Source organism: Diceros bicornis, chromosome 6, assembly GCF_020826845.1.
Source record: "Diceros bicornis minor isolate mBicDic1 chromosome 6, mDicBic1.mat.cur, whole genome shotgun sequence".
NCBI lineage: Eukaryota > Metazoa > Chordata > Mammalia > Perissodactyla > Rhinocerotidae > Diceros > Diceros bicornis.
In genome coordinates, this window is record NC_080745.1 from 90,217,897 (window position 1) to 90,242,817 (window position 24,921).

The 24,921-nt window shown below is 44.2% G+C and overlaps 1 protein-coding gene across 1 annotated transcript; it reads right to left on the reverse strand.

Moving 5' to 3' along the window:
* Positions 1–6,026: 6,026 nt before the first annotated feature.
* Positions 6,027–20,960, reverse strand: CLRN3 (clarin 3). The gene is made up of 3 exons (XM_058542725.1): positions 20,732–20,960; positions 13,515–13,694; positions 6,027–8,596 (listed from the first exon to the last, which is right to left on the reverse strand). Exons 1-3 carry the CDS (start codon positions 20,958–20,960, stop codon positions 8,316–8,318), a joined length of 690 nt encoding a protein of 229 aa, XP_058398708.1. The 3' UTR covers positions 6,027–8,315.
* Between the last annotated feature and the right edge of the window lie 3,961 nt (positions 20,961–24,921).

Genomic DNA, 24,921 nt, shown 5'->3' on the forward strand with positions numbered 1-24,921 from the left:
CAATGTTGCTACTTGAAACTTCCTTGTTGAGGACTCGTGAGATGATGAGTTGATTTTCTGTAAATCAGTGAGCAACTATCCAGATACTTTATAATGGCGATATGATTCCGAATCATCAAACTAACTTGAGTTCTTGGCTAGTCTCTGTGGATCACCTTTTGGAGAAGGAGCCTTTGCCCAAGTCTAGAAAGCACTGGGGAAATGGGTAGTAACAAGCTAAATAGAAGGTTGTCTTAAAGATCCAGAACCCTTCCAACTCTTGGCAATCAATCCTACATTGAAATCTAACCGATGGAAAAGCCAAAATCAGGTGCTTGGCACTTATTTAATAAATTTTATTTGGCTTACTTATTCCCAAATGGTAGAGTTTGGTGGAGAATATCTACAGCAGCAGTTCTCAAAGAGAGGTCCCAGACTCCTGGGGGTTCCTGAGAATCCTTCAGGAGGTCTGCAAGGTCAAGACTATTTTCATTCCAATACTAAGATGTTATTTGCCTTTTTTACTGGATTGATACTTGAACTGATGGTGGGAGAGCAACGGTGGGTAAAATTGCCTGCACCTTAACACAGAGGAAGGCATAGGCATCAAACTGTGTTAGACATCATTGTGTTCTTCACCACCACACACTTGCAGTGGGGAAAAGAAAAGCCAGTTTTAGTTAGCAACTCCTTTGATCAAAATAAAAAAGTGTACGCAGCATGTTTGCTGAGTACTGAAGTACCGTGATTGTCTCCAGGAAAAGCGCTGGTGTGAGTGGTTGAATTGTGAGCTAAACTAACTGCCTTTTTCGTGGAACTCCATTTTTATTTGAAAGAATGGCTGACAAACTATGGTTATTGAGTGCTGAGTACTTGGCAACATTTTCTCAAAAATGAATAAAGTGAGTCTGTCACTTCAAGGAAAACAACTGACAGTATTTGTTGCCAATGATTAAATGTGAGCTTTCAAGTGAAAATTAGAATTCTGGAAAACTTGTATCTGCCATTCTGAGTTTACCAGCTTCCCAATACTTAAAGATTTTTCTGATGAGATTGGTGGCAATATTAACAAATGTGAATTTTCAATGTTTGTAATGAATGTGTCAACATTTGGAAGATCTGCATAAGTCAGTGAACTGGTATTTCTTAAGTGACCAATACTTGATGCTTCAAAATCAAGCACAGGTAAAAGATCTATTCATGGTGCAAAAGAGACCAATATAATGTTTAAATGTAACAGAGAAGGAAAAATTCACTCATATAGTTTCAGATTTCACATTGCAACTGACCTTTAAGCAATGACCGCTTGTCAAGTTTTGGTGTAGTACCAAAGAAGAACACCCACGGTTATCAAAAAGGGCCATTGAAACACTCCTCGCTGTTCTAACTACAGCTCTATGTGAGGCTAGATTTCTTCAACCAAAGCAACTTATCATGACAGATGGAAGACAGAAGCACTCATGAGAAACCAGCTGTCTTCTGTTAAGCCAGATATTGAAGAGATTCACAAAAATATAAAAGAATGCCACTCTTCTCACCAAATTATTTTGTTTTAAAAAATATAGGTGTTTTTCATTAAAATATGTTATTTGTATTAGCATGTAATGGGTCTATTATTTTTATTTTTTAATAAATAAAAAAGAATTATTGTGAATACTTATCCATTTTAATTTCTACTATGGTAGATATCAGTAGAGTCTGCCCAAATAAACAAAAGCTCTTTAGGGTCCTCAATCACTTTTAAGAGTGCTAAGGGGTCTTGAGACTTGCTGATCTATAGCCATGGAGCATCTTAAATGCCATCAATCTCTACAACCCTCTGAAAAAGTGATGCATCCTCTATCCTGCTATCCAAATTCTCTACAAGTTTTTATTTGATTGAGCAAGTCCATGATGGCCAAATTTTCGTGGAGGTGGCAAGTTAGACAATTTACATTAAGCAACACTGGAGGTGGCAATTTTCCAGTCGGTTTGGCGTTAGTTGAGTTGGGTCAGAGCATAGCTATGAAAACCTTCCAAAGGAGCTGTGTTTACAGCAGGGCGTCAGACATCTGTGGGTTGGGATGCTCTGTAAAAATCCATAGAATTCCCAGATGGATGATCCTGGAGTTGCCTCAGCGGTATGCCACCGGCTCTTTGGCACTTATGTATTAATGAAAAATGAAGGAGGAGTCTGGAAGACAGTTTTTTGTTCAAAGATTCCGCATTCTGAAACATGAAATGAATTTTTCACATCCTGTGGAGTATACCTGATTGTGATCATCATCCATTCATTGGCTTTTGTTAGGCAAATGCCGAAGAGAATGTTTCAACAATGCTATACGGCAAAGCAAGATCCCCGTATTATATCCTTCGTGGAATAAAATCCTTCACAAAAATATAATTTTTATAGGAACATTTCCTGGAAAACACTTAGTATATGCATCCTGCATATTTGGAACTTTGATTTGTTCATATTTGGTGTTTATGTAAATGTTTCTTTAAAAAATAAAGCCTATGAAATTAAGAAACAAAAAGAACTAAATCTTCTTTTACCCTATTATTAATTTTGTTTTTCAAATGAGGAAACAGATATAAGAAAGCCACGCTTACCTCACTGTCTTTGAGCTTCCCTTCCTCCGTGTGAGTGGTGGGTTGAATTAGATCCTCTCTAAGGCCCACTGCAGTCCTTGCTTGAGGTCACAGCATTCGGAGTGGAGCTAAGGTCATGTCTTTCTCATGCCTTCCCAATTAGTTCAGGTTCTCCTTTGGGATGCTTCCACAGCACCCAGGAGTTCTGCTTCAAAAGCACCTCGTCATGGTAGACTCAATATCTGTCTGTCCAGCTACACCATAAATTCCATGTCTATCATGTGCATTGCTGGGTTCCCAGCTCCTGCCTTGTGTCTTAAATAGACTAGATGCTCCGTAAACATTTGTTCACTGAGTATTTGCTAAAACCTAAGTCTCTTAACACATAAGCATCTGCTTTCTGCACTACCCCGCCTGACTTCAGTAGAATACTTAATCCCCACTTACGATTCTGACGGAATTGTCAAGAAGAGGTTAGGCTATCTTGAGTACATAAAGATAACATGCAGTGTGTAGTGTCTGGTGAAAATGGTTAAATTTTTAATCAAAAGGTGAATGATTACTCTATTAAATACTTCGAGAATCCAGCAAACTCAGCCCCAAATGCTGCATGCCTGGGGGACGCACGATGGAGGCCAAGGTCTAATGCTTGGATGCCCACTTGAGACATTTTACAGCCCTTTTACATAAGCACACGGTGCCACCGGGAGATTAAGGGCCCAGCCACGTGCTTCTCGGGAGACACGGGCAGAAGGTCCGCGTGGGAGTCTCTGCTCAGCCTCTCCCTGGCTGTGGCATGGTGGACACACCACTTCACCAGTCCAAGCCTCAGTCACTCATCTATAAACTGAGGTTAATTAGAAACCAACACATGCTTTTGACGTGAGGATTCAACGAAATCTCTCCTGTACAGCATTTAGGGGACGCACACCCTGAGAGACAGCGACGTTTATTGTGGTCACCGCTGCCGGTAAAGGTGTGAGGAGCAGAACTCACCCGCCCTGTATTCTGGAAGACCCTCCGTGCACCCCACCATTGCTGGGCACTGAATTAGAAAAGCAGAAACTCCCCTTCTGGAAGAGTGATTTACAAGTTGAACATTTGGTTGAAGTGGTGTGCTTCAACATAAGCAGACGAGTAGGGCAGTCCACAAAGGGTTAAGGTTAAAAATTAAAAATCTACTCCTCTTGGTAAGGGGTGGGAGGTGGGAGGTAGGAGGGGTGTTCATTTTTTTAAGTAGTTTGTTTAAAACTAATAATCATAAAATACAATATATTTCCATCTAAATTTCTCTTTTTTACTAAACATGTAAACGTGTTGAAAATGAAACTTTCGTGGTCTGAAGCCTGTCGCAAATACAAGTTCATTTTTTTGTAACTAGGACGATGTCTGAAGTTCTGATGCTGTAACTATGTCTCAGAGTCTTCGGTGGCCTGAGAAGACAGCGCAGGAGGAGCACGAGGAGCAGGGACAGTCCCTGCGGCGCCTTCAGTGCAGGCCTGCTCAGGGCTTTGAATGTTCCACAAACCTCTCACGCAGCTCAGCTCCTCCTTGAGCGCAGCTTTAATAAACCAGTGACCCTGGTCCCAGTGAGTAACCCGGGCCTCACTTTCTATTTTAAGAAGCACAAAGTCCTCTGGTCAAGGGATCCTTTGCTTCCTCTGGGTGCGGGAGGGTCAGGTCGGGGAGACCCCACCCTCTCCAGCTCAGGTTAGCACCCAAGCCTGGCTAAGGATTTATTTGAAACAAATGGGGTGCCTGTGCCCGAGCAAGCTGCTCCTTTTTGGTCTTCATGAACGAGATCTACTGGACCCCCAAATGCAGTGAGATGTGGCCCTAAACCCTACGGGACATGCCAGGAAGGCCACGCTTCCTGTCCAGGACAGAGCTCAAGGAGCAGGGACCTTTGGTCCTTTGTCCCTGTGCCCCACCCCAGCCTTTACCGTCAGCCTGATGCAAACAAGTGTTTGTGGAACTGAATCAAATACAGGTAAAAAGAACAAGGTCCTGGAGACCCACTTATAGTTCTGCTTTACCACTCGCCAGCTTTGGAGGCTTGGGCAAGTTTATTACTCTCCCTGGGTTTAAGGTTTTTGTTTGTTGCTTGCTCCTTTACAAAACAAAAGAATGAATGTGGCCTGCACTAGCTAAGGGGGCGATGTTGGTCCCAGTTTTACAGATTTTACTACAGTTTTTACATACTCACAGTTCCAAGAGAGAGGGGGATGACCATCAGTTATCAAGGGCCAGGAGTCCTTTACACACCTTATCACGGTTCATTCTCACAACCCTGAGAACCAAACCTGCTATTATTATCCCATTTCACAGATGATTAGAATGAGGCTTACTGAGATTCAGATTAAGTAAACTTCTCCACCTGGGACAGCCTGACTCTCTAGAACTTCACTGCTCAATTGTACAGATTGTCATTTCTATTACTGATTATTTACTTTTTAGTCATGAGGAAACAGAAGCTCAGAGAGGGGGGGTGACTTTGCTGGCTTCACACAGCAGGCTATAAGATGCTACAGCAGTCTACAAATGGAGCCTCCAACTGGGTCCCCCTGTCCTCAGTGGTGGCGGTGTTTGGGGGTGAGGACAGGGAAGGAGGACTAGAGAGCAGACCACATCCCTAGGTGTTACAGAGGCATCAGCCCTCCATGCCCCTAGCTGAAGGACTTATCTGCCTGGGGACTCTGGGGGCTCTGGGTGCCGGGGTCAGGAGAGCCCAAGAGGGGCTCAGGGACCAAGGAGCCCGGCTTCTCTCCGAGACGGAATTTCAGAATCAGAAAGGCTCCTGACTCTGAGCCATCCTGTCCCCCACACGCCGTGCCTGCATCCTTGTCCGGGGTGTAGAAAGACGTTGGATTAGGCAACTAAGAACCTGGCTTCAAGTCTGCACTCAGTGGCTGGTTTCAGTGAAACAGAAAGATGGGTGCCGGGCAGGTGCTGGGCAGGTGGAGGGAGAGCCTGCTCCAGAACTTTGCTGGGCGCCTGCCTGCACTTTGCAGAGTCTGCAGGTTCCCAGGGCTTCCAAGAGGCTGAGCAGCCTCAGAAGGCAGGAGGATGCTGATCCATCTACCTGTATGGCCGCGTGTCACATACAGGGATACCAGCACTGTGTGGTCACGTGGGGCCGGCTGCAGGGTTGCTATTTAGACCCTGAGAAGGGTCATATCCAAGGAGACAACTTCTTCTGCCCCACCTAATCCACAGGGTTTGGTGAGATGATCAAATAAAATTATAATGATGCTAGCAAAGCTCACCTGGCGGTTACCCCTGTGTCCCACTGTGCTTTGCAAACATCAGCTCAATGAGGCAAGCCCAATCCCTTTGACATTAGTATAAAGTATTAATTTCTCTAAAATTATCATCATAGACCCTGTGTTCTTATAAAACTGAAAGCACGATATTTTGTGTGATTTATTTATTTTGCAAATATGGATGAACCTTGTCACCCAGGGACCACATGGGTTAATTAGGGAGTCATATCATGACCCCTGACACATTCTAACCCCACAGACTAGTCTAGACCTTCAGAAGAGTGTTTCAGGTGGTTCCAGTACAACAAATGTAATGCACATTCATTAAGTAGTTTAGGAGAGCAAACTGCTATTCAATGGCGGTTTTTTCTTTGAAAAAACAAATCAGTTAGCCCCATTGAACCACAACATTCACTAACAGGCCCATCTCACAGGCCAGGGCAGGGAGGCTGAGCTGGGCTCCTCAGCGCTGCCTCCGTCTGTGAACAGTTGGCAAGTTTTTTGCTTCCTTAACAAGATTTCCTCTGCATACACACAAGTGCTTTCATTACCTTCCACTTGCAGATGTAATAAGGGAGCCATTCTCTTCATCTCCTGAATTGTGAAGAGTAGTTCCATTTACTTGATTCCTCTGTTTTAAACGGTTCCTTAAAGGCCATCTGTGGCATAAGGTTTAACATAGTTTGTCCCTTAAATAATCCAAGCTCTGCTCAGATGCTGAGATGATTGTATGTGGTCCTTGCATCTACAGCATCCTCTGCACTGACACGGGATGCCAGCGCCTGCCTGTTTAGCCATCATTTGTGTGGATTTGTTACCTGTGTCTGTTTCCTCTTCATTACTTGTCTACATTATCAAAACCTGATATAAAGTTCAAACCTTCAAAGAACATAAACATTTTTAGCTTCAAAGAATTTAGGAAACTTTCATTGTTGATAACTAGATTTTTAATATGTTCGAAGTTTCACAGTAAGTTAATTTGTTAGAGTAACCTTGACGTAGTAGGACTTTGGGGTGGGAGCTTGTAGAGAACTTTCCTTTCAAAGAATGAGCACAATTTTGTGACTAAATACCTGTTTTACATGGTATTTAGTGGCTACTTTTTAAAGTCTGTCTTGATTGCTCAACAGCTCTGTGGGGGCAGACCCCTGGGTTTGCACGGTGATAACTACATCGCAGGGATTCAAGATATGCTTCTTAAAGGAAAAATATTATTTCTAAGATAGATTGTTAAAAAATAATAAGGTCATTAATCCCTGAAAGCTTCATAAAGGATATATATCTTTCTATCCAAAGAGCTGCTGCTTTGTAAATTACACTAAGAGAATTCTGCTCCATTGGGCTTTGGTTCCATCAAGATGTGAAAAGTGATTATTTCAGAATCCTGTCAATGTTCAACTTGGCTGACTTCTGGGATATTCAAGCCCAAAAGATCCTGAAAGTGATTTTCTGGGGGAATATCCTACTGGTAAAGTAGGTCTAATCCATTCTGGTGCCTTTTTAAATTCTGCTGTTTGCCCATCGTCTTCTCATAAGACCATGAACCAGTTTCACCCCCCTGTTCTTAGAGGACAACCCCACACCATGCTCTTCATCTGCCCTGGCCATGACTCTGGGAATCCTGCAAGCCACGGTGCTCACCCCAGTTCTTTCTCAGCCTCTGGCTGGGCAGGATTCTGTCGATGGGTGATACACCCGTGTCTACACCATAGTGACAGAGCAGAGGGTTGGTTGGTGGGGTGGTTGTTAGAACTTGTTGCAATGTTACATTTCCATTTTGACTGAATTCACCACAATCCTTTTAAACCAAAATTACATTTAGCCTCCTTAGCTTGTAGGCTGCAGGGCTATAATTTTTATCTTGCCTCGATATTCTCACTTCCTAATCTCTTACACACAAAACCTCACCTTAGAACCTCAAAAATGGGTTTGAGGGTCACATATCAGCACTTCTACCCCCCATTGGGTTTGAGCTATATCAGCAGCTAGGAGTCCAGAGGACCAGATCATTCACCTCAAAGTCTCACCTTTTGCCCCAACACCTGGTCCTGGAAAGATGAGTTCTGAATCCCTCTGTACCTGGAAGTCTTTGTTCACAGAGTGGAATAAAGATACCTGGTTCTTCCTGAGGAGAACAAGATCATAGGTGCTAAAGTGCTTTGAGCTTCTCAAAGGAAAGGTGTGCAACACAAACCTTTATTATTTCAGATGGTGAGACGGGGTCGGCAGGGTCCATGGGCTCATAATCACTCTACCGCTTTGAACGCTACATGGACTAGAGAGCTTTCCTTTCATCTTCCCCACCGTCGGGGGAAGAACCCTTGCCAAGGGCACATCATTTATGAAGAACGTAGGGTCATGAGATAGAAAAACTATCACAAAATGATAGTCAACCAGGACTGCACTTTACCACCCTGATTGTCAGACAAGCTGCCCAGTTACTGCTTGGGGAGCTGATGTACAATAGAGCAGACCTACTGACAAAAGAGCATAATACAGAACTCAGAATAAAATTCCATCCCTTGGAGCATGTTCCGTCAGCTTCCTCTGTTCCTGCTTCCGCTGGCGTCTGGACCTCTGGTAGAAAATGATGATGACCACAGTGACTATGTTTAGAAGAATGATGAGCAGCAGGAGCCAAAATGAGTATCCATAACTGTGGGATGTTCCTTTGTAAGCGGTTCTTGGATACAGTGGATAAAGCACCTGGGCCAACACTTCCGAGAGATGGTTGGATTGTATGTTCCCCACAAACAGCATCATGCTCACGAAAGTTAACAATGCTGAAAAGAAAATTAAGTTTAAAAATGATATGGTGATACGTTGCTAATGTCACTCTTTTCTTTATCAAATATGTCCTCTATGGGCATTGACTGAATATCTACACTGGAGTTTACACTCTTTTAGGCATTAAGGAGAATGTAAAAGAAAGGTAAGACACAAGTAGGTGCCAGACACGAAACCTTAGACAGGGCAGGGCGGTGAATGACCAGGAGCAAACATTCTGGCCCAAATCCTTTCAGAAGTTGCTGTGCAACTGAAATATCATGTAGCCACTTCCTAGAGCAATGCATGTAGTAGGTGAGTGACTGAATGAATGATTGAACAGGAGAGTCAGTAGGGAAACTGTCTAGAGAGGACTGAAGGGATGAACAAGACCAGAGAGGCTGAGGAAGGACAACAGCGCTTCAAACAGAAGAGGCAGCCTAAACAAAGACGCATGATGGCCCATGAGCTTAGAGCTTCCAGGACTGTGAGAGAGAAGCCCAGCTGAGGCAGAGTGGTGCTGAGGGTCCTAAGCGCTAGATACATGATGAGACCACCCTGGAGAGCCTCGAATGCCAGCTCAGGAGCTGGAATTTCATTCTACACACAATGGAGTATAGTGTTTAACTAGGAAGGATCTCCTTACTAAACACATTTTAGAAGAAAATTTTAAAATTTTTTTATCTTCCCTTTTTTTATTCTTCGCAATGTCCTCCACTAGAGAACATTCCTAGGTATTGACTTTGGAAAGCCACCTGGGCCTAGTTAAACAACATACTTCTGGAATCAGAGAGAGCAGGGTTCCAGGGCTCCAGCCGTGTGGCCTCAGGTGACTCTCTGAACCTCATTCCTCCTCTTCCAAAGGGGTCAAGCTGGAGACAGGAAGGAGGTTGGTGGTTGCTTAGGGCTGGGAGTGGAGAGGGGCTGATAGCCAGAGGGCAAGGAGTTCCTATTTCAGGTGATGAAAATATTCCAGAACTGACTGTAGTGATGGTTGCACATATTTGTGAACATACTAAAAACCCTGGAATTGTACGCTTTAAATGCGTGAATTGTATGGTATGTAAATCACATCTCAATGAAGCTGTTTAAAAGGGAGGGGGAGGAGGACAAGGATCAGATGCTCCTGGACTCTTGATGTGGCAGGCGAGCCCACTAGCAAAGTCGGGGCCTGACCCTGCCGTCCGGGAATCCCCGGGACGGAAGTCCTTCGGGACTCACGCGGGGTGACTCTTCGTCTGCTGGCATTTACCCAGCACTAGGCGGACATTTTGGTGACACACACGTCCTGGCTGTGACCCACAAGTAGGGAGCTTTTCCAAAAGGCCCCAATCAGAGGGCGTTTGTGTGAGGAGATGCTCTGTCCTTGACAGACGTTCATCCTCAACGTAATGGCTTTATTTCTCAATAATTTGTGCATATAAAAGCCCTTCCTCTGATGCTCTATGCCTCTCACACCCCTTAATTATCCTTCAGTATGCTCTTGTGAAGTTTCTTATAAAACTTCAGTCATAAAGGGGCAGGATGAAGACAGGGTTAAACTCTTTTTTCTAAAGTGGCATGCCCATGGCTTTCACGCGAATTGAGAGGGCCCCCGTGCAGACACAAATGCTGACCTGAGCCCCTTTCGGAAGGGGTTGCCTCTCACTGCCTGCTTCTCTGGCTTTCTGGGACAGAAGGGCTCACCGGGGGCTGGTGGAAGCCCCGTGGCAGGAGGAGGAGCTCCCGAAGGCTCAGGACGCTGGCTTCCCGTCCTGGCCTGTCGCTATCAAACTGTGACTGTGACCTGCTGTGTCACTTTCTGCTCCCTGGGTTCCTTAGCCGAGGAACAAGCATGTTGGAGCAGACAGTCTGCAAAGTTCTTTCCGGCTCCACCGTTCTCTCATCTACATTCATCTCCCCGTGGTCACGGTCAGGCCTCTCCATGCTGGTGTGGTACAAAGGGCAGGCTGGGTCCGAGGGCGCAGGAGCCGGGAGGTGATGCTGCTTTCTCCTCAAAGCAGAATCGCTCCTGTTCCTTCAGAAACAAGCTGGGAAACCCACTTCCTCTTCTCCCCTGCCGCCAAGGAGAGTGTGTTCAATCCCACCCTGGAGAGGGGTCTGTGGTACTTGTCTCTGGCTCCAGGACCCGGGGAAGTCAGCCTGACCCCTGCTCTCCTGCCACGGCAACCCAAGGCAAGGATATGTCAATAGCATCTTTGTGCACAAAACCTTCCTGCAGGCCAAGGCTCTCACTAACTGAGTTTTCACTAAGTTCTCCAACCCTTGAGGCACCCATGAAGAAAATCAAGTGTCCCCAGAGGCAAACTCAGGGCAGAAGGCTGGTTTATCAGAGCATTGCGACCAAGAGGCGGTGAGGGCATTCAGAGGAGGCCACATGCAAAGCCAAACACTGAGCAAAGATCTTCCTCAGCCTGTCAGAATCCAGATCTCTCCGTACACATCAATGTCTCAGATTGTTTTTCCACCCGCCTCACCACCTCTCTCTGTGTTAGAACTCGCCCCGAGCCAGGAAAGGAATGTGGCGTCAACTCTCCTTGTCAAACAGTTCTTTGTTGTTAGAAGTAGGTGGGGATTGGGGGGAACGCTGCTGGCCCCTTTCTTTCATGTTTTCCTCCACAAACATGCATCGGGCCTCTGCCCTGTGCAAAGTCAGCTTATACTCGATGGTGGAGGAAGAGAGACTGGGAGCTCCAGCCTTGCTGAAAACCGGGATGAAGGGATGGGCTTTGAACCCTGAAGGCTGTACACACAGCAATGTGGACGATTTTGTTCTGGACCCCACCTCTGGCCCTCCTCTCTGGTACCAGTGCCTGATTTTCCTCTCAGAACTCCCTCCCTCAGCTCCAAGGTGGGCAGGTGTCCTCAGCCAACAGGTGGGTCAATCAGTGAATTCAACGTTGCTGGCTGTGGGGATTGCTCCAGGGATGGGGAACGGCAATTCCAGTGAGATTCAGATTTAGGGAAAAAAGAAGACTTTTCTCCTGGGGTTGCTGCTATTGGCCATGAGCCAAGAATGGCTGGCCGTCATCTTGCCTTTAAGAGAACCAGCTGGCTGCTTAGTGATAGAGGGAACGCTGGGGGACATCTAGAGACGGAGCACCAGAGGGAAACAGAGTTCTGATGGCAGGGCTGAGACCCTGGATCCAGCTGTACCTGAGGCCACTGCTTCCCTTAGCTTCTTAATTATATGACCAAAATTAAAATAATCTATTTTTCACCCTGGCAATGAGTGCCAGTGAGTCTCACCTTTGGTTTGGTTGACTGAGGTGAATGACAATCATAGAAACAGGCTGGGGGAAGGAACTCTGACATTCAGGTGAGGGCATCTGAGTTTGCCACCAAGTCCCTTAGCCTTCTGACACTCAGCTCCACTGGGAGACAGGAAGCAGGAATAGTCATCCCACAGGACTGTCTGCCTGGCCGGCAGGGGGCCTCCGTTAAATTGGGGGATTTGTTTGTTTTTCACCGCCAGGTAATAAAAGCAGAGAGAGAAAGGACAAGGCTAGTTGCGTGTGAATGTGGCTGAACCAGCCTGACCCCAGATCCTCAGAGCTGAGGTGTGAGCACGCAATGTGGCCATGCATGCAACTTTTCCTAGGACAGTCCCAGTTTCCACTTGTTGTCCTGGCTTAACGATTATGAATTGCACTTTTAGAAGCACCTCTGTTTGATTACTGAGTTGCATGGCTCACTCCCTCGTATCAGTGCTGTGCTGGGACTGGCTCACACATCTCCTCAACTATTAACATGAAAACAGCCACAGTGGAAGTGTCTGCACCACTCGCATCAGCCAGTGCTACAGTCAGGGCTCCCCTCCCCCAAGAGCCTGTTGTTCGCATTCTACAGCACACCACTGCTGATAGTCGCGGCATAGGGACCCAGGGGCCTCCTCCAGCCGTCCGCACAGGCTAGCGTAAGGATGGCCTCTCCCAGAAGTTCAGGAGGAAGCTGCCCAGAGTCTCTCCTCCGAGGCTTCCTGATATCCAGAGTACCTTTCCTGTGCTTGAAAGTTTCTGGAGTGTGTTAAAACACAGTGCCTGGAACTCATGTGAAGCCACCTCCAGAGCTGTCCATTTGCAGGATGGGATTCAGGTCCTTTCTTGAGATGGGGTTTTCATGATGGAGAGAGGGAAAGTGCAGGAGAAACCTGGGTGCCGGACAGGGGCTAAGAGGCACCCCACTTCAGCACGCCTCTGGGCCCCCATCAAAACGCACTGAGAGTCAACACCACTGTGACTCAAAGCTGTGATCCACTTCCCATCTGGGCTCCATCCCCACCCCAACACCTCGCCCAATAAACAAATGAAATAGCCTAGCTACACCACACAGCAACAGCGCGGGCCCACGGGTCACCCACAAGAAGGGCGTTGGCCCCAGATTCTCCTAAATGACATTCTTTGTGACTCTCTGTGGCACAGTGATAGAAAAGTGTCATGTTTGGTTTCAGCCCAAGTTGAATGTTGTTGAATGGAGGCAAGAAGGACAGTAAATAAGTGTGTGCACACATGTGTATGTGTGTACATGTGTGTGTGTACTTCTATACATCGCATGCAGCCTAACTTGGAGTTAAGCACAAGGCAGGAGCCCGGAAAATGTTCTGTTGATTGATGTGCGTTTGGTTTAACTCCCTACGGGAGATACTCAAAAGCAGAGACTGGTGTATGTCATATATTTTAACACATTATGCTCCCCTCCTCACCCCACTCCTTGCCTCTCTCCAGTGCAGTTAAAACAGGATTTTATTTCCAAAGATGCTTAATAAGTGCTGTACATTTACAAAAATAAATTCCAGCCCCCAGCACACCACTAGGCACATGGTAGGTCCTCCTAATTTCCCAGGCTTGATTCTGGCTATGTGTGTTCATGTGAGAGACACAAGCAGAGAGAGAGACAAAGAGAACGTGCCTCTCGGCAGAGCGCAGTGATACTCACCACTGAGTCCGCTCCAGGTGTACACCCCCACTGGTCCCAAGAACGTCTGGTAGGGGTTGCTGATGCTGTTGTAGAGGGTAAACACACAGCTCAGCAGCGAAGTGAGCAAACTGAGAACCAGGAACAGCATAACCGCCAAATGCAGAGATTTTTGGGAAGAATTATTCAGTTGCCCTATAACTAAAACAGTGTTTGGTAAGTACATAGAACAAAACGCAAATACCAACTCTAGACCAGAGGGCTACTCCACACACATCCCTGCCTTCCTCCACATCCTACCCGCTTCGGTATTTGGGTTAGAAGTTGTCAGGAGGCATCTCGCAGGCATGCAAGAGCAGGAGGCAGCAGGAGCTCAGGACCCACATTCCCTACTCAGGCCGGCTGTTGAGTCTGAGGTTAAGTGAGTGTAACTGCATACCGCAGGTCACTGGATGTCTATCCCAGTGTTAAAGTCCGCTAGGAAAGAGCGTGCCCTCCTTAATGGGCTGCTGTAGGGCTGGACAACCTTCCCTGAGTACGTTCTGGCCTCAGATGCTTGCCAGTGGGCATTATCACAATTTCATTGGAGGCAGTGTCCCCTTTGGTCTGAGCACCAACTCTGCTTCCGCTTCGAGACACTTACAGGGTGGGGCACCCTGAAAACCTGTGACAATGAGGATCCGGTAAAGGCCAAGATCTCTGAGATGAGCCAGAGAGCAAGGGCTGGCCATTACAGAGGAGATCAGGAGGGGAGGGGCTAGCCGAGGTGACCAGGGAGCTGGGAGCCCAAGGCTGGCCCTGGGGGTAGGAAAATGACTTCTGTGCGTGCAAATCCAGGCATCTGTCCCAATTCCTGACTTCATTTTCCTGGAGCCAGAGAAGACCCCAATGCCCAAGTGGCTCGAATGCTGGAGGTGGCTCTTGGGTGAACCATCAGATTTCTTTGCAAGCTAAATTTCTCTGCATTCGAAGAGCATTTTAAAAAATTTGCATGTTTCTTAAGTGCAGAGACGCTCCAGACATGGATATGCACTCCTGTAAAATGAAACACAGATGCCCTGGGCCATTAGCCATCAGTTCCTGCTTTGCCATCCTGTTTCGAACCACCACCAGCCATCCTCCCATGCACTGGTTTCCTCTACCCACTCCTTTGTTTACATCACAAAACGAACAGACACCAGAGGCCCGCTGTCCCCACACTTAACGTGTAACCCCAGCCGTGCATCTATAAAACATCTCCAAGGCCTGCCAGTGTGTTTTAAGACCTTAGGAAATTGACACCACATTAAATAAAGTGTTTACCGAGATCGTGTTTTGTGCAAGGCACAACGATTTAAGGAAAAAGTAATTTGGGAAAAAGATTTCAGGTCCATAGTAATATACGAACGAGGTCGTTGGGAATTGCAAGGTATGAGAACCACGATGGGGGTGGGTAAGAAAAAGTAAAAGGTTTCCTCTTTCCATTCCTGTTTCTCAGGCCCCAGGGAGAGAGAGGGGAGCCACTCACAACCTGACACTGGAGCAGCTTTAAGGAACAGAAACCAGAAAACCCCTGGAAGATTTCTGGCCAAGCCTCCTCCTGAACTGTGTCCTGGCAGCGAGGAGCCCTCTCTTCGCAAGGCAGCCCCTTGCATCCCTGTGGTGCCTTAATTCTTGCAAGGTCCTTCACTGTGTTGGCTCAAACCTGCATCTCCACGACTTTGCCCAGGGGCCTCATGCTCCCTTCGGAGCAACACAGAGTCCTCTTGCTGACTCCTGCCTGACAGCTTTCCCAAACATTTGAAGGGGATAAAACCCCAACGTGATGAACCGCCACATCTCCTGAAAGTTCCTTGTAAGGTGCGGTTCCGAAGCTCCTGCCAGCCTGGTCCTCGCACCGCACACACTACCCCGACCCCAGAACCAGCCCAGCACTCCCGAAAAGATCTGAGACCACCTCTCCGGGGTCTATCCTCTCTCCATGTTTGAAGATCTAAATTCTATTAGTTCAGCTTCTTTTTTTTTTTAATCAGCAGTTCTCCACGAGGGGGACAAATTTCCTGTCACTGGACAGAACGCACATGGAAGAGATTTGGCCAGCAAGTCTGCCATCAGGCATCCCTAGATATCGGATCTTACGGTAAAGACCCTCATGCATGAGACGCCGTCCTGATGGCCATGAGCTAGCAGGGTCCCTAGATAGAGCAGGGGGTGTGGGGAGCGGCCCAGAGGCGAGGAGAGGCCCCTGGAATGGCAGCCAGAGGCGGCAGAAGGGGGAGTGAGGCCAGGAGCTCAGGGCTGAGGGGAGAGAGGAGTTGAGAGCACGCGGAAGAGAAAGGAGGAGGAAAGAAAACGTGTGGGAGAGAGGAACCTCAAGTCAGCATGGCCACACGTCCCTTGAAACCCGTGGGAAACCAGAGGGGCCGGGAGAGGGGAAGCAGCAGCTCAGGACAGGGAGACGATGACTTCACCGCCTCCGGCTGACACGGGCTGGGAGCAAAGTCCAATGCACATCTTCCAGTCTGCTCTTACCTAGCGGTGACTGGGCTGTTACACAACTTCTGTTAATGACGCGTAGACGCTGAATTCTCAGCACAGCCCTCCCTGTTGTGCACCCCAGGTAGGAACTGTAACAGGGCATTGGTTAAACTGAAAACGGAGTCCTGCCTGCCACCCCTTGTTGGTGGGGATGGGTGGGGTCCGATGAGCCGCCTGGCCTGCCCTCTGGGGGGCCGCCTGGCTGTGACTGTTCCAAAGGACCTGACCTCAGGCTGAGCCTCTTGCTTCTTTCTCTGGCTCACCACCGTGGAGATACAGTGGTTGGGGGATTGTTTTGCTATCATTTAGCACGCACCTCTTTTGAAACTAGTGGAGGAGAAAGAGTAGGAAAAACAACAAGTAAGACACACCTGTTCAGAGGTGCGGGTCAGATGCCGCACATGTTTCCAAACTTAGTCACCACTAGAAGAACTGCTTCCCGTTCCACCTCCCCCAGCCCCTCCCTGGGCACGAAAGAGGAACACAGGGTTGAATCAGAAGAGTGCGGGGGACTGAATGAACTCTCTCCTCAGCCAGTAAGAAATAATTTGGCTGCTTAACTAGAAAATAGAGATTCAATGTGGGAAAAATGTGTGTCCAAGACGCCTGAAGAGCCCCAGAGAATGTTTCCCCTTTATACACTTATTAAAAGCTGTAAATGGATGTTCATTCACAAGTAGTGAACATGCTACTTTTTCAGAGTAAATTAGAAAGTGGTGATCGGGTTTAGCTTTGTTTCTGACAGTTGATAAGATCTATTAGGGCCGGCCCCATGGCTTAGCGGTTAAGTGAGTGTGCTCCGCTGCTGGCGGCCCGGGTTCAGATCCAGGGCGCGCACCGATGCACTGCTTCTCCAGCCATGCTGAGGCTGTGTCCCACATACAGCAACTAGGAGGATGTGCAGCTATGACATACAACTATCTACTGGGGCTTTGGGGGCGGGGAATAAATAAATAAAATCTTTAAAAAAAAGATCTATTAGATGTGATTTTTCAAAAGGCAGTCAATTTGGAGCCTACTGACTCATACTTTCTATGTATTAATGGGACAATTTATCTGAATTTTAACTGCTCTATTTTAAAATTATATTTCGGCATTCTGAATTCCCTGCCACACAGGCATGACAGCCGTTATCTCCCCTCCACCTCCTGGTTCAACACTCAGACAATGAAAGCTGGAAATTCAGTGAAAGTTAGCAAGAATGAAATAACAGTAAACGTCCATGGCATCTGACAGCTGCTCTCTGCCTACAAAATTAGCAAATACATTCCGTTCTCTTTTCTTCCTTTTAGCAGCCAAGCGTTGGAATCAGGAAAGCCACCTCACAATTGGAACTAATTGTCAGATTCTGGGGGCCCCAGAAAAGAGGGCATCACTTCCGCAGCTGGGAGGCAAAATGTACTGGGGACACTGGGCAGTGTGCAGAAATGGGGTCATGTGGACATCTGGGCTCCCCACACAGAGATTTAACCCTTCAGGCACCACCTGCCATCTGTCCCTTCTAGCTCTGCTTTTCATAAGTCCTTGGGAATTCAGAGAGAGCCAGTGGCTTTGTGTGTGTATGAGGAGGGGTGAGCAGGAACTGCCTCCACCCTCTCCTCAAACACCTGGTCCCCAGGGAGCCTGACCTGGTGTACCTCAATCCTCAATCTGTGAACCACAGTAGATCCCTGGAAGAGCCCATTAAATCCATAGATCCCAGAGCGTGCCCTGGAAGCTCTCCCAGAATGTCCCAGCTGGTGTCCCCAGCCTCTGGGAAATTTATCCGTGTTATCTGGGGAGAAGAGTGTTAGGGGGAAATGCCTTTTCTGCCCCCTTATGTTCCACCTCCCGGTGTGGTCATGTCTCTGGGGGCAAATGACAATTCACTCCTCCCCAGGAAAATTATCTGACATGTACGGGGTGGGGGAGGGTGGCTAAGAGAGGTAAGGAAGGGGTTTCTTGTAAATTCTGGAGAAATAAACCTCATTTGTCCTTCTCCTTGCAATTAAGTGATTTTTGCAGCAGATTTTCTTTCCTGATTATTTTTAGCTTGGGCTAATAGTACAATTTTGAGTTCCCTGAGAACAAACGGGGGTAGGTGGAGAAAAGACACTTGGGAGCAGTGAGGGGGAGCCAGATTGGGGTGAAACTCTCCCTTGTTCTCCTCGAGACCTGCACACACCTTTGCCCTGCAATTGGTGCAGGGTGTTGGATTTAACTGATGGAGGTCTTTCTCTAGGAAGACTGGATGGTGAGGCCACCAAGACCAGGAGCTCTGTGCAGGTCCTCTCGGTATCCTAGCCCCTCACTCACATAGCAGCTGCTTAGGGGAGTTTTTCTGAACTGAAGTTAAATATCCAGAACTTTTGGAGTAGCTAAGGCAACATGCTCACTTGTGGACACAGAGGACCTGTCACTTGTCATCTGGATGTTGGACAGACTGGATGCCTCTAGATGAGGCTAGTAGATCTCCTGGTCAGCCTGAGCTGCCCAAGTCATCTAGTTACACACTGGAGAGTCTCCTTACCAGGTGTGACTGATTCTTTTCCCCACTAATTGACCTAGTGTTGGCTGAATTATTTTGGCACGTTGAAATCAGCCATTGTCACTTCATACCGCTCTTTCATTTCAAAATCTACAGCCAAAATCAACACAATGTGATAAATGCTATACAGAAATAATAGCAGAGCTGTGCAATATTCAGTGCGACCTCATCCCAGCCAAGAGGCTGACACGGTTAACTTCTCAAGAGGAAAAGTCATCCCGTCACTGCTGGGCAGGAAAGTGGCATTTATACAGACTTTATTGTATTGCCAATGATTGGTTTCTGGTTTGAAATGAGCCCCGTGTGGTCATGAGAACCCGTAGGAGAGCAGCCACGACTCATTGTAATGCTGCGGTTCTGCTCTGCGGGGAAAGCATCCTTGGATCTGCAGCAGCTGAACGCCATGTAGATATTCCAGCTACATGACTTTTCCTCATCTAAGAGAACTGTTTACATGTGTTCCAAGTTCAACGGTTGCTAAAATCATCAGCAATGAAGACCCCCTAGGCCCTAAGCGGTCCTTAGCAGATGCCAACCAGGGCAATTGTGTACACCGGCTCTGATTGAGAGGTGGTTTGTCTTCTACAGCACCCGGAGGCTGGGCAGTGGCTTGAGGAAGTTGGAATGTGGCTCTCCGGTAACAAAGAATTGAAGAGAGCCAGGGAAAGCAAATGCAAATATTCCCCCTCCCTGTGCTCCCACATTGCTGCGGTGCCCACTTGGCCCTGCTGCTGTCAGGGCTGTCCTTAATATGGCTGTCCCTGCCGTCTCAACACACTGTGCTTACACTGCTCACACAGGGCTCTGACCTACCCTTGCCTCCTCTGAGCTCCCCTGGATATAGGTAGTCAGGGCTCTCATTGAAGCCATTTGTCTCAAATTGGAACCAACTGGTTTCAAACACACACCGTACGAACATCAAAAAGTTCACAGGCTGTTATCTCATATTTAAAAACTTTTAAATGTGTCTGAATATTCAGGAACTAGTACAGTTTTCGGTTTTGAAAACGCCATTCACATAACTGAAAGTGTGACTGAATCTTTGAAAGTCTTAGTTTCCAGCTGCTGCAAAGCGAATATTCCTCATTTTCCTGAGAAGCTGAGGCTGGTACCGGAGGAGGTGTGTAACACTGCCGAAACACCGAGGGCAAGTTGCTTTTGCTAACTTCTCAAAGACAAATTTATAAGTTGGAAATATAACCATGTTGCTCTGGATTTAAAGAAATCATTTCATTAATAAAGTCACAAACTAGGACTGGAACTTAGAGCTAATGTCTAAGGTTCAAACTCCTACCATTACACATTGCACAAGGACTAAATACTACATTTGTATAAGGTAGAAAATGATGCATATTTATAAGAGGTAATGACTACATAATACTTGATAATGCCTATATAATACCTGTATGCAACACTGTTCAAAACGAAGTCCATTTCACGTGTAAATAAATTACCAATGTTGCTTTTGAATTTAGAAAACATAATGGTATATATTCAAACTTCAGAAGTCAAATAAATAGCTAAATTCAACTTATCACTTTTCAATGAATTTTTATTTTCAATCCATTGAGAGTAGGGAAGTATTATGTAAGAAATCAGGAAAAAAACTAGGAATTCCTATAAAATATACAATTAATAGAATTAATGGAAATTTAATATTATGTCCAACGACAATGAGATGTTTTGGAGGTAAGAATGTGAATTCCAATGAGTTAAAGAAATGAACTTGAGATATAGAAGAAGAAATTGACTGTATTTTGCACTTCATTTTTTTCTTGCATAGTTGCCACTGATGAAGTTCTGGACAAAGGCTGTTGCTCCAACTAAAAATCCACAGTCAATACAGTTAAAAATGCTGTTCCTACTGGCTGTTGGATACCATACTGCTGCTATACATTTTTACTTAATTATTTACTTGTCAGTAAACTTGGTAGTACCATTTAAACACAGCCTCTGCTAGAATGATTCAGACTGTTGGGCTAATAGACACAACTAGAACTGAGGAACACAAGCTAAAACAATGGTGTGGTAAATTTTCAAAATTAAAAATATATGTTCATATCTACAGTCCCACTTAAAGCTAACAAAGAAATTATTTTTGAATGGTTATTTGACGTGTCAAATATAGAATGACATGAATCTTACCCAGTTAGTTCAATCTCATTATACTTAATGAAATAGGTTTGTCATTTACCTCCAAATTCTTTGCTTGGTTCTGCAAGTCCTTGATCCAGTTCTTGAAAACTGTTACCACGAAAGAGTCCGTAGGTAATAACGAGACTACCATTTGAAGAAGGCTCACTGATGGCAATGGTACTGCTCATCCATTCTCGAGTCCCAAGAACAGAGCAAATTACTATGAGTGATCCCAAGCTTGTGATAAAGCCAGATAAGAACATCAATATTTTCTTTATTGTAGGCATTTTCTCAGGAAAATAAAGGTCCTAAGGTAAAAAAACAAATATCTTTTTATAATATTTTTGGACCTTATCATTAGGAGTCCAGTATTTAGAAATGGAGTCCAATACTTTGTAGGGAAATATAAAACCTCTCTCTTCTTAGGAAGGGTATGCTAATGAACATTGGACTATGAACATGGTCATAAAGATTTACAGTAGCTGAACTTTGGTCTGGAGTAAGAGGTTGCTATGGTTACAGCCAACCAGCAGGAACAAGGGGTAGGCATGGTCTTCCCAAGGACTTCCTCAATCACACAATTAGTTTATAACTCTGTCAAGTGCCTTGGAAGCAAGTTGAGCCTACCGTGTCAGGACAGGACTAGAATTCCTAAATAATGAGGGAGCAGAGGATCTCTGCCCCCAAAATGTTGCTGATTCTGACAGCCAACACTGTAGAGTCCCAACTGGTTCAGGAATTCCTTTACAGTTAATGACTTGACCCTAACCTCTGTTCCAAAAGGAAACCCTAAGGAGATTAAGCCTTTGCTAAAGGTACTGTGGAGTAGAAAGAGACAAGATTACACCTCCTTATTTTTAGACCTTATTAGAGAGGTGTGCCTTTCAAATAAGATCATATTTGCACATTATTTAAATGATAACTTGAAACATTTCATCTTTATTTCTCTTCAGTTCTCTGATGGAAGTGGTTCTGAACATTCTTGCATTAGGTCTTTATGCCTCCTCTCCATCCTTTCCGTGAGGTGGCTAATAGCTTATAAATGATCATTTCTGGCCCTCAGAGAAGCTCCCTCACTTGGCAAGCAGATCATTCTCGAGGTAATAAGTAGATGTTCAAAACATGTTTTGCACTCTTCTTTTTATTGTATTCTTTGTCTGATTGTAAAGTGATATTGTATATGCACATTCACATCCTATACTTTTCTGGGGTAGCACCTAACTCATTTCTGGAAGGAGATGATTGTCTTTCCCACTAGAGTGACTGCACTTTTGCTCATCACTGGATCCTAGGGTCTATCAAAGAGTCTGGCACAGAGCAGACGCTCAGCGTATATTGTTGAATGAGTTGTGGAGACGTATGCACAAATAATCCACTATTGTGGACATTCACGTTGTTTCAATCTTTAAATCATGATTGAAAAAGAACAATGCATGAACATCCTTCTACATAAACTTTGTCAGTATTTCTGAGTATTTCCTTGCTTGGATTTCTGGAAGTGAGTCAAAGCATGTGAACTTTTACTGAAGCTGGCGCTATGCTTTGCTGAGTTAATCGTTAGAAAAAGTTCTCCAATTTGACCACCTACCCTTCACAGAGTGAATGTGCGTGCTACTATATCTTCACAACATTGTGTGTTCTTAGGAAAACCAATTTTTTTTTTCTATTTAAGTCTACTTATTTTGACTACATTTTTAAGGGGTGGGAGAGAATTTCTGTAGTTATTTCCTTTTAACCCGTTTTCCAGTGTGAAAATAATTTTATATTGTGATACAAACATTATGTATGCTCATTAGAAAAAATATCAAATGGAACTAATAAAAATAAAGAAGAAAGTAAATACAATAAAAAATTCACCCTAGAAGAAATGATTTTGTTAAACTTGGGCAAAGACTTTTATACCCATATATTTATGCCTGTACCCACATTTATATTAAAATTGAGTTCTACTCCACTTCTACTTTATAACCTGCTGTTAAAAATCTCAACAATTTCTCATGGAACTTCTTTCTGTCAATAAATCAGGTTTACCATCTTACAAGGTAACCATAATTGACTTATACATAACCTTTTTGGTGGACATTTTAGTTGTTTCCAGCTCTTCAATGCTGTACCCATGATGTGATGATGCTCCTAATTTTGTTAACCTTTCCAGATGTTTTTTAGGGGGATAAATTCTTACAAATAGAACTGTTGAGTCAAAAAATATGTGTGTGCCCGCATAAAGTTTGGGCCAATTTAAACACCTACCAACAGCACTTGTGTTCAAGTCTCATCTTCCTGCAGGCTCATCACCACATAATACTGTTAATACTGTTAATCTTTCACAGGCTTAGAGAGAAGAAATAGCTTGTTGGTATTTTTTTGTTTGAATCAGTGAAGGTTAACACATATTAATATATTTATTATCCATTGGTATTTTAATTTTCACAAGGTTTCTGTTCACAGTGTTGGTTCAATTATTATATAGAGATGCTCTTTTATATACGATTTATATACGATATATAAGATAATAAGGATATTAGCCTTCGTCAATTCCACACGTTGTATATATATCTATATATACATTCATTTTGTTGTTTGCATTTTACTTATACTTCCAGGTTTTTTAAAATATATTTGTAGATTTTTTTACTGACTCAAGTTAAAAATGTCTATATAGTCAAATATTTCAGTCTTATACTTTATGTTTTCTGGATTTGGTATCCCAACTCAAAAGTCATTGAGGATTTTTAGATATAAAAATCAACTCAAGCTTGCTAAAAACAGAAAAGTGATACATTTTATAAGGAGACAGGGTTATCTCACAGTTTCTAAGGTGAGGATGATAATGAGAACTCCAAGTTACTAAAACTGGTAAATTCTATTTTGTTCTCTGCTCCTTTCCACATATCTGTTTCATTCTTCTGGGTTTATTTTTTAAATATTAAATTTTGTTTTTATCATTATTCTATTGCTGTCCTCACATTTATTTCGCTTTTCTTTTTCTAGTTTTCTGAGATAAATATTTCATTTCCTTAATTGTGTTGTTTTTGAATTAATAATGAAAGTATTTAAAACTATGAATTTCCCTCTACTATACCTTTGGCCAGGTCTCATAGGTTTTACACATAGTCTTTCGTACACTGTCATTTAATATCTTGAATTGCAATTTTACTTCTTCCTTGTTGAGGAGTAAGTTTGTAAAATAATTATATGATAGTGTTGTTTCTATTTTTGTTGTTTTTTTCTAATTTTCTACTATTTTTGTCAAAGAATGTAGTCTTACAGTCTTTGGATTTTATTGATATTTTCTTCATAGTCAATTTATATTTCATTTTTATAAATATTTGCAACATTTTATGTCACTCAAAGTTATTCCATTTTATGGACTTACCACCATTCATTTAACTATGTTCTATTTTGGATATTACTAATTTTTTTGCTCATATAAACTTGCTTGAATACAGATTGTTAATTATAGCCTTAGGATAAATTCCTACAGAAGAACTGCTGGTTCAAACAGACATTTTTAGATTTTTGATACCAAATGCAAATTGGCCTTCAAATTGGCCTCTAATTCATAATCCCACCAGCAATGTGTGAGAAAGCTCTCTCTTCTGAAGTGGTGGAAAATGCTGGCCATTAAGTTTTTAAATTGTGACCATTTTTAGAGAGAACATTGCATTATGTTACAATTCTATGATCTGCTTTAATGTCATTATAGTTTTGCCTTTTCTAGAATTTCATAGAAATGGTGTATTACAATATGTAGTCTTCTGTATCTGGCTTGTTTTGAGATTCATCTGGATACATCAAAATTTGTTTATCCATTCAGCAATTGACGGACATTTGGGTAGATTCAAGTTATTGGCTATTATGTCAATTTCTGAAAAAACAATGATAAGGAGAAAATCTTTAGAGCAACTAGAGAAGAAGATACATTATCTAAACTACTGATATAAGTAACAAAGCATGAACCTCAAAAAGATTTTGCTGTGTGGAAGAAACTAGACATAAAAGAGTACATAGTATGATTCCATCTATATGAAGATCTAGATCAGGTGAACCTGTCTATGTAATAGACATCAGAGCAGTGGCTGCCTTTGGTGGGACTGGGGGATTTTATGGGAAGGGGCATGAGGGAGCTTTCTGGGGTGATAGAAATGTTCAATAATATCTTGATAGGGATATATGTATTTCCCTAGGTTATGTCTTTGTATTTATTCATTAAACTGTACGCTTAGTATAATACATGTGTATTATTCA

Excerpts from the sequence above, each read along its gene's own strand:
- CLRN3 (XM_058542725.1), bottom strand. The coding sequence starts at position 20,960 with ATGCCTACAATAAAGAAAATATTGATGTTCTTATCTGGCTTTATCACA. Across the intron at positions 13,695-20,731 it reads ACCAAGCAAAGAATTTGGAG|TTATAGGGCAACTGAATAAT; the intron begins GTAAATGACAAA and ends ACACTGTTTTAG. Across the intron at positions 8,597-13,514 it reads CACCTGGAGCGGACTCAGTG|CATTGTTAACTTTCGTGAGC; the intron begins GTGAGTATCACT and ends TTTTCTTTTCAG.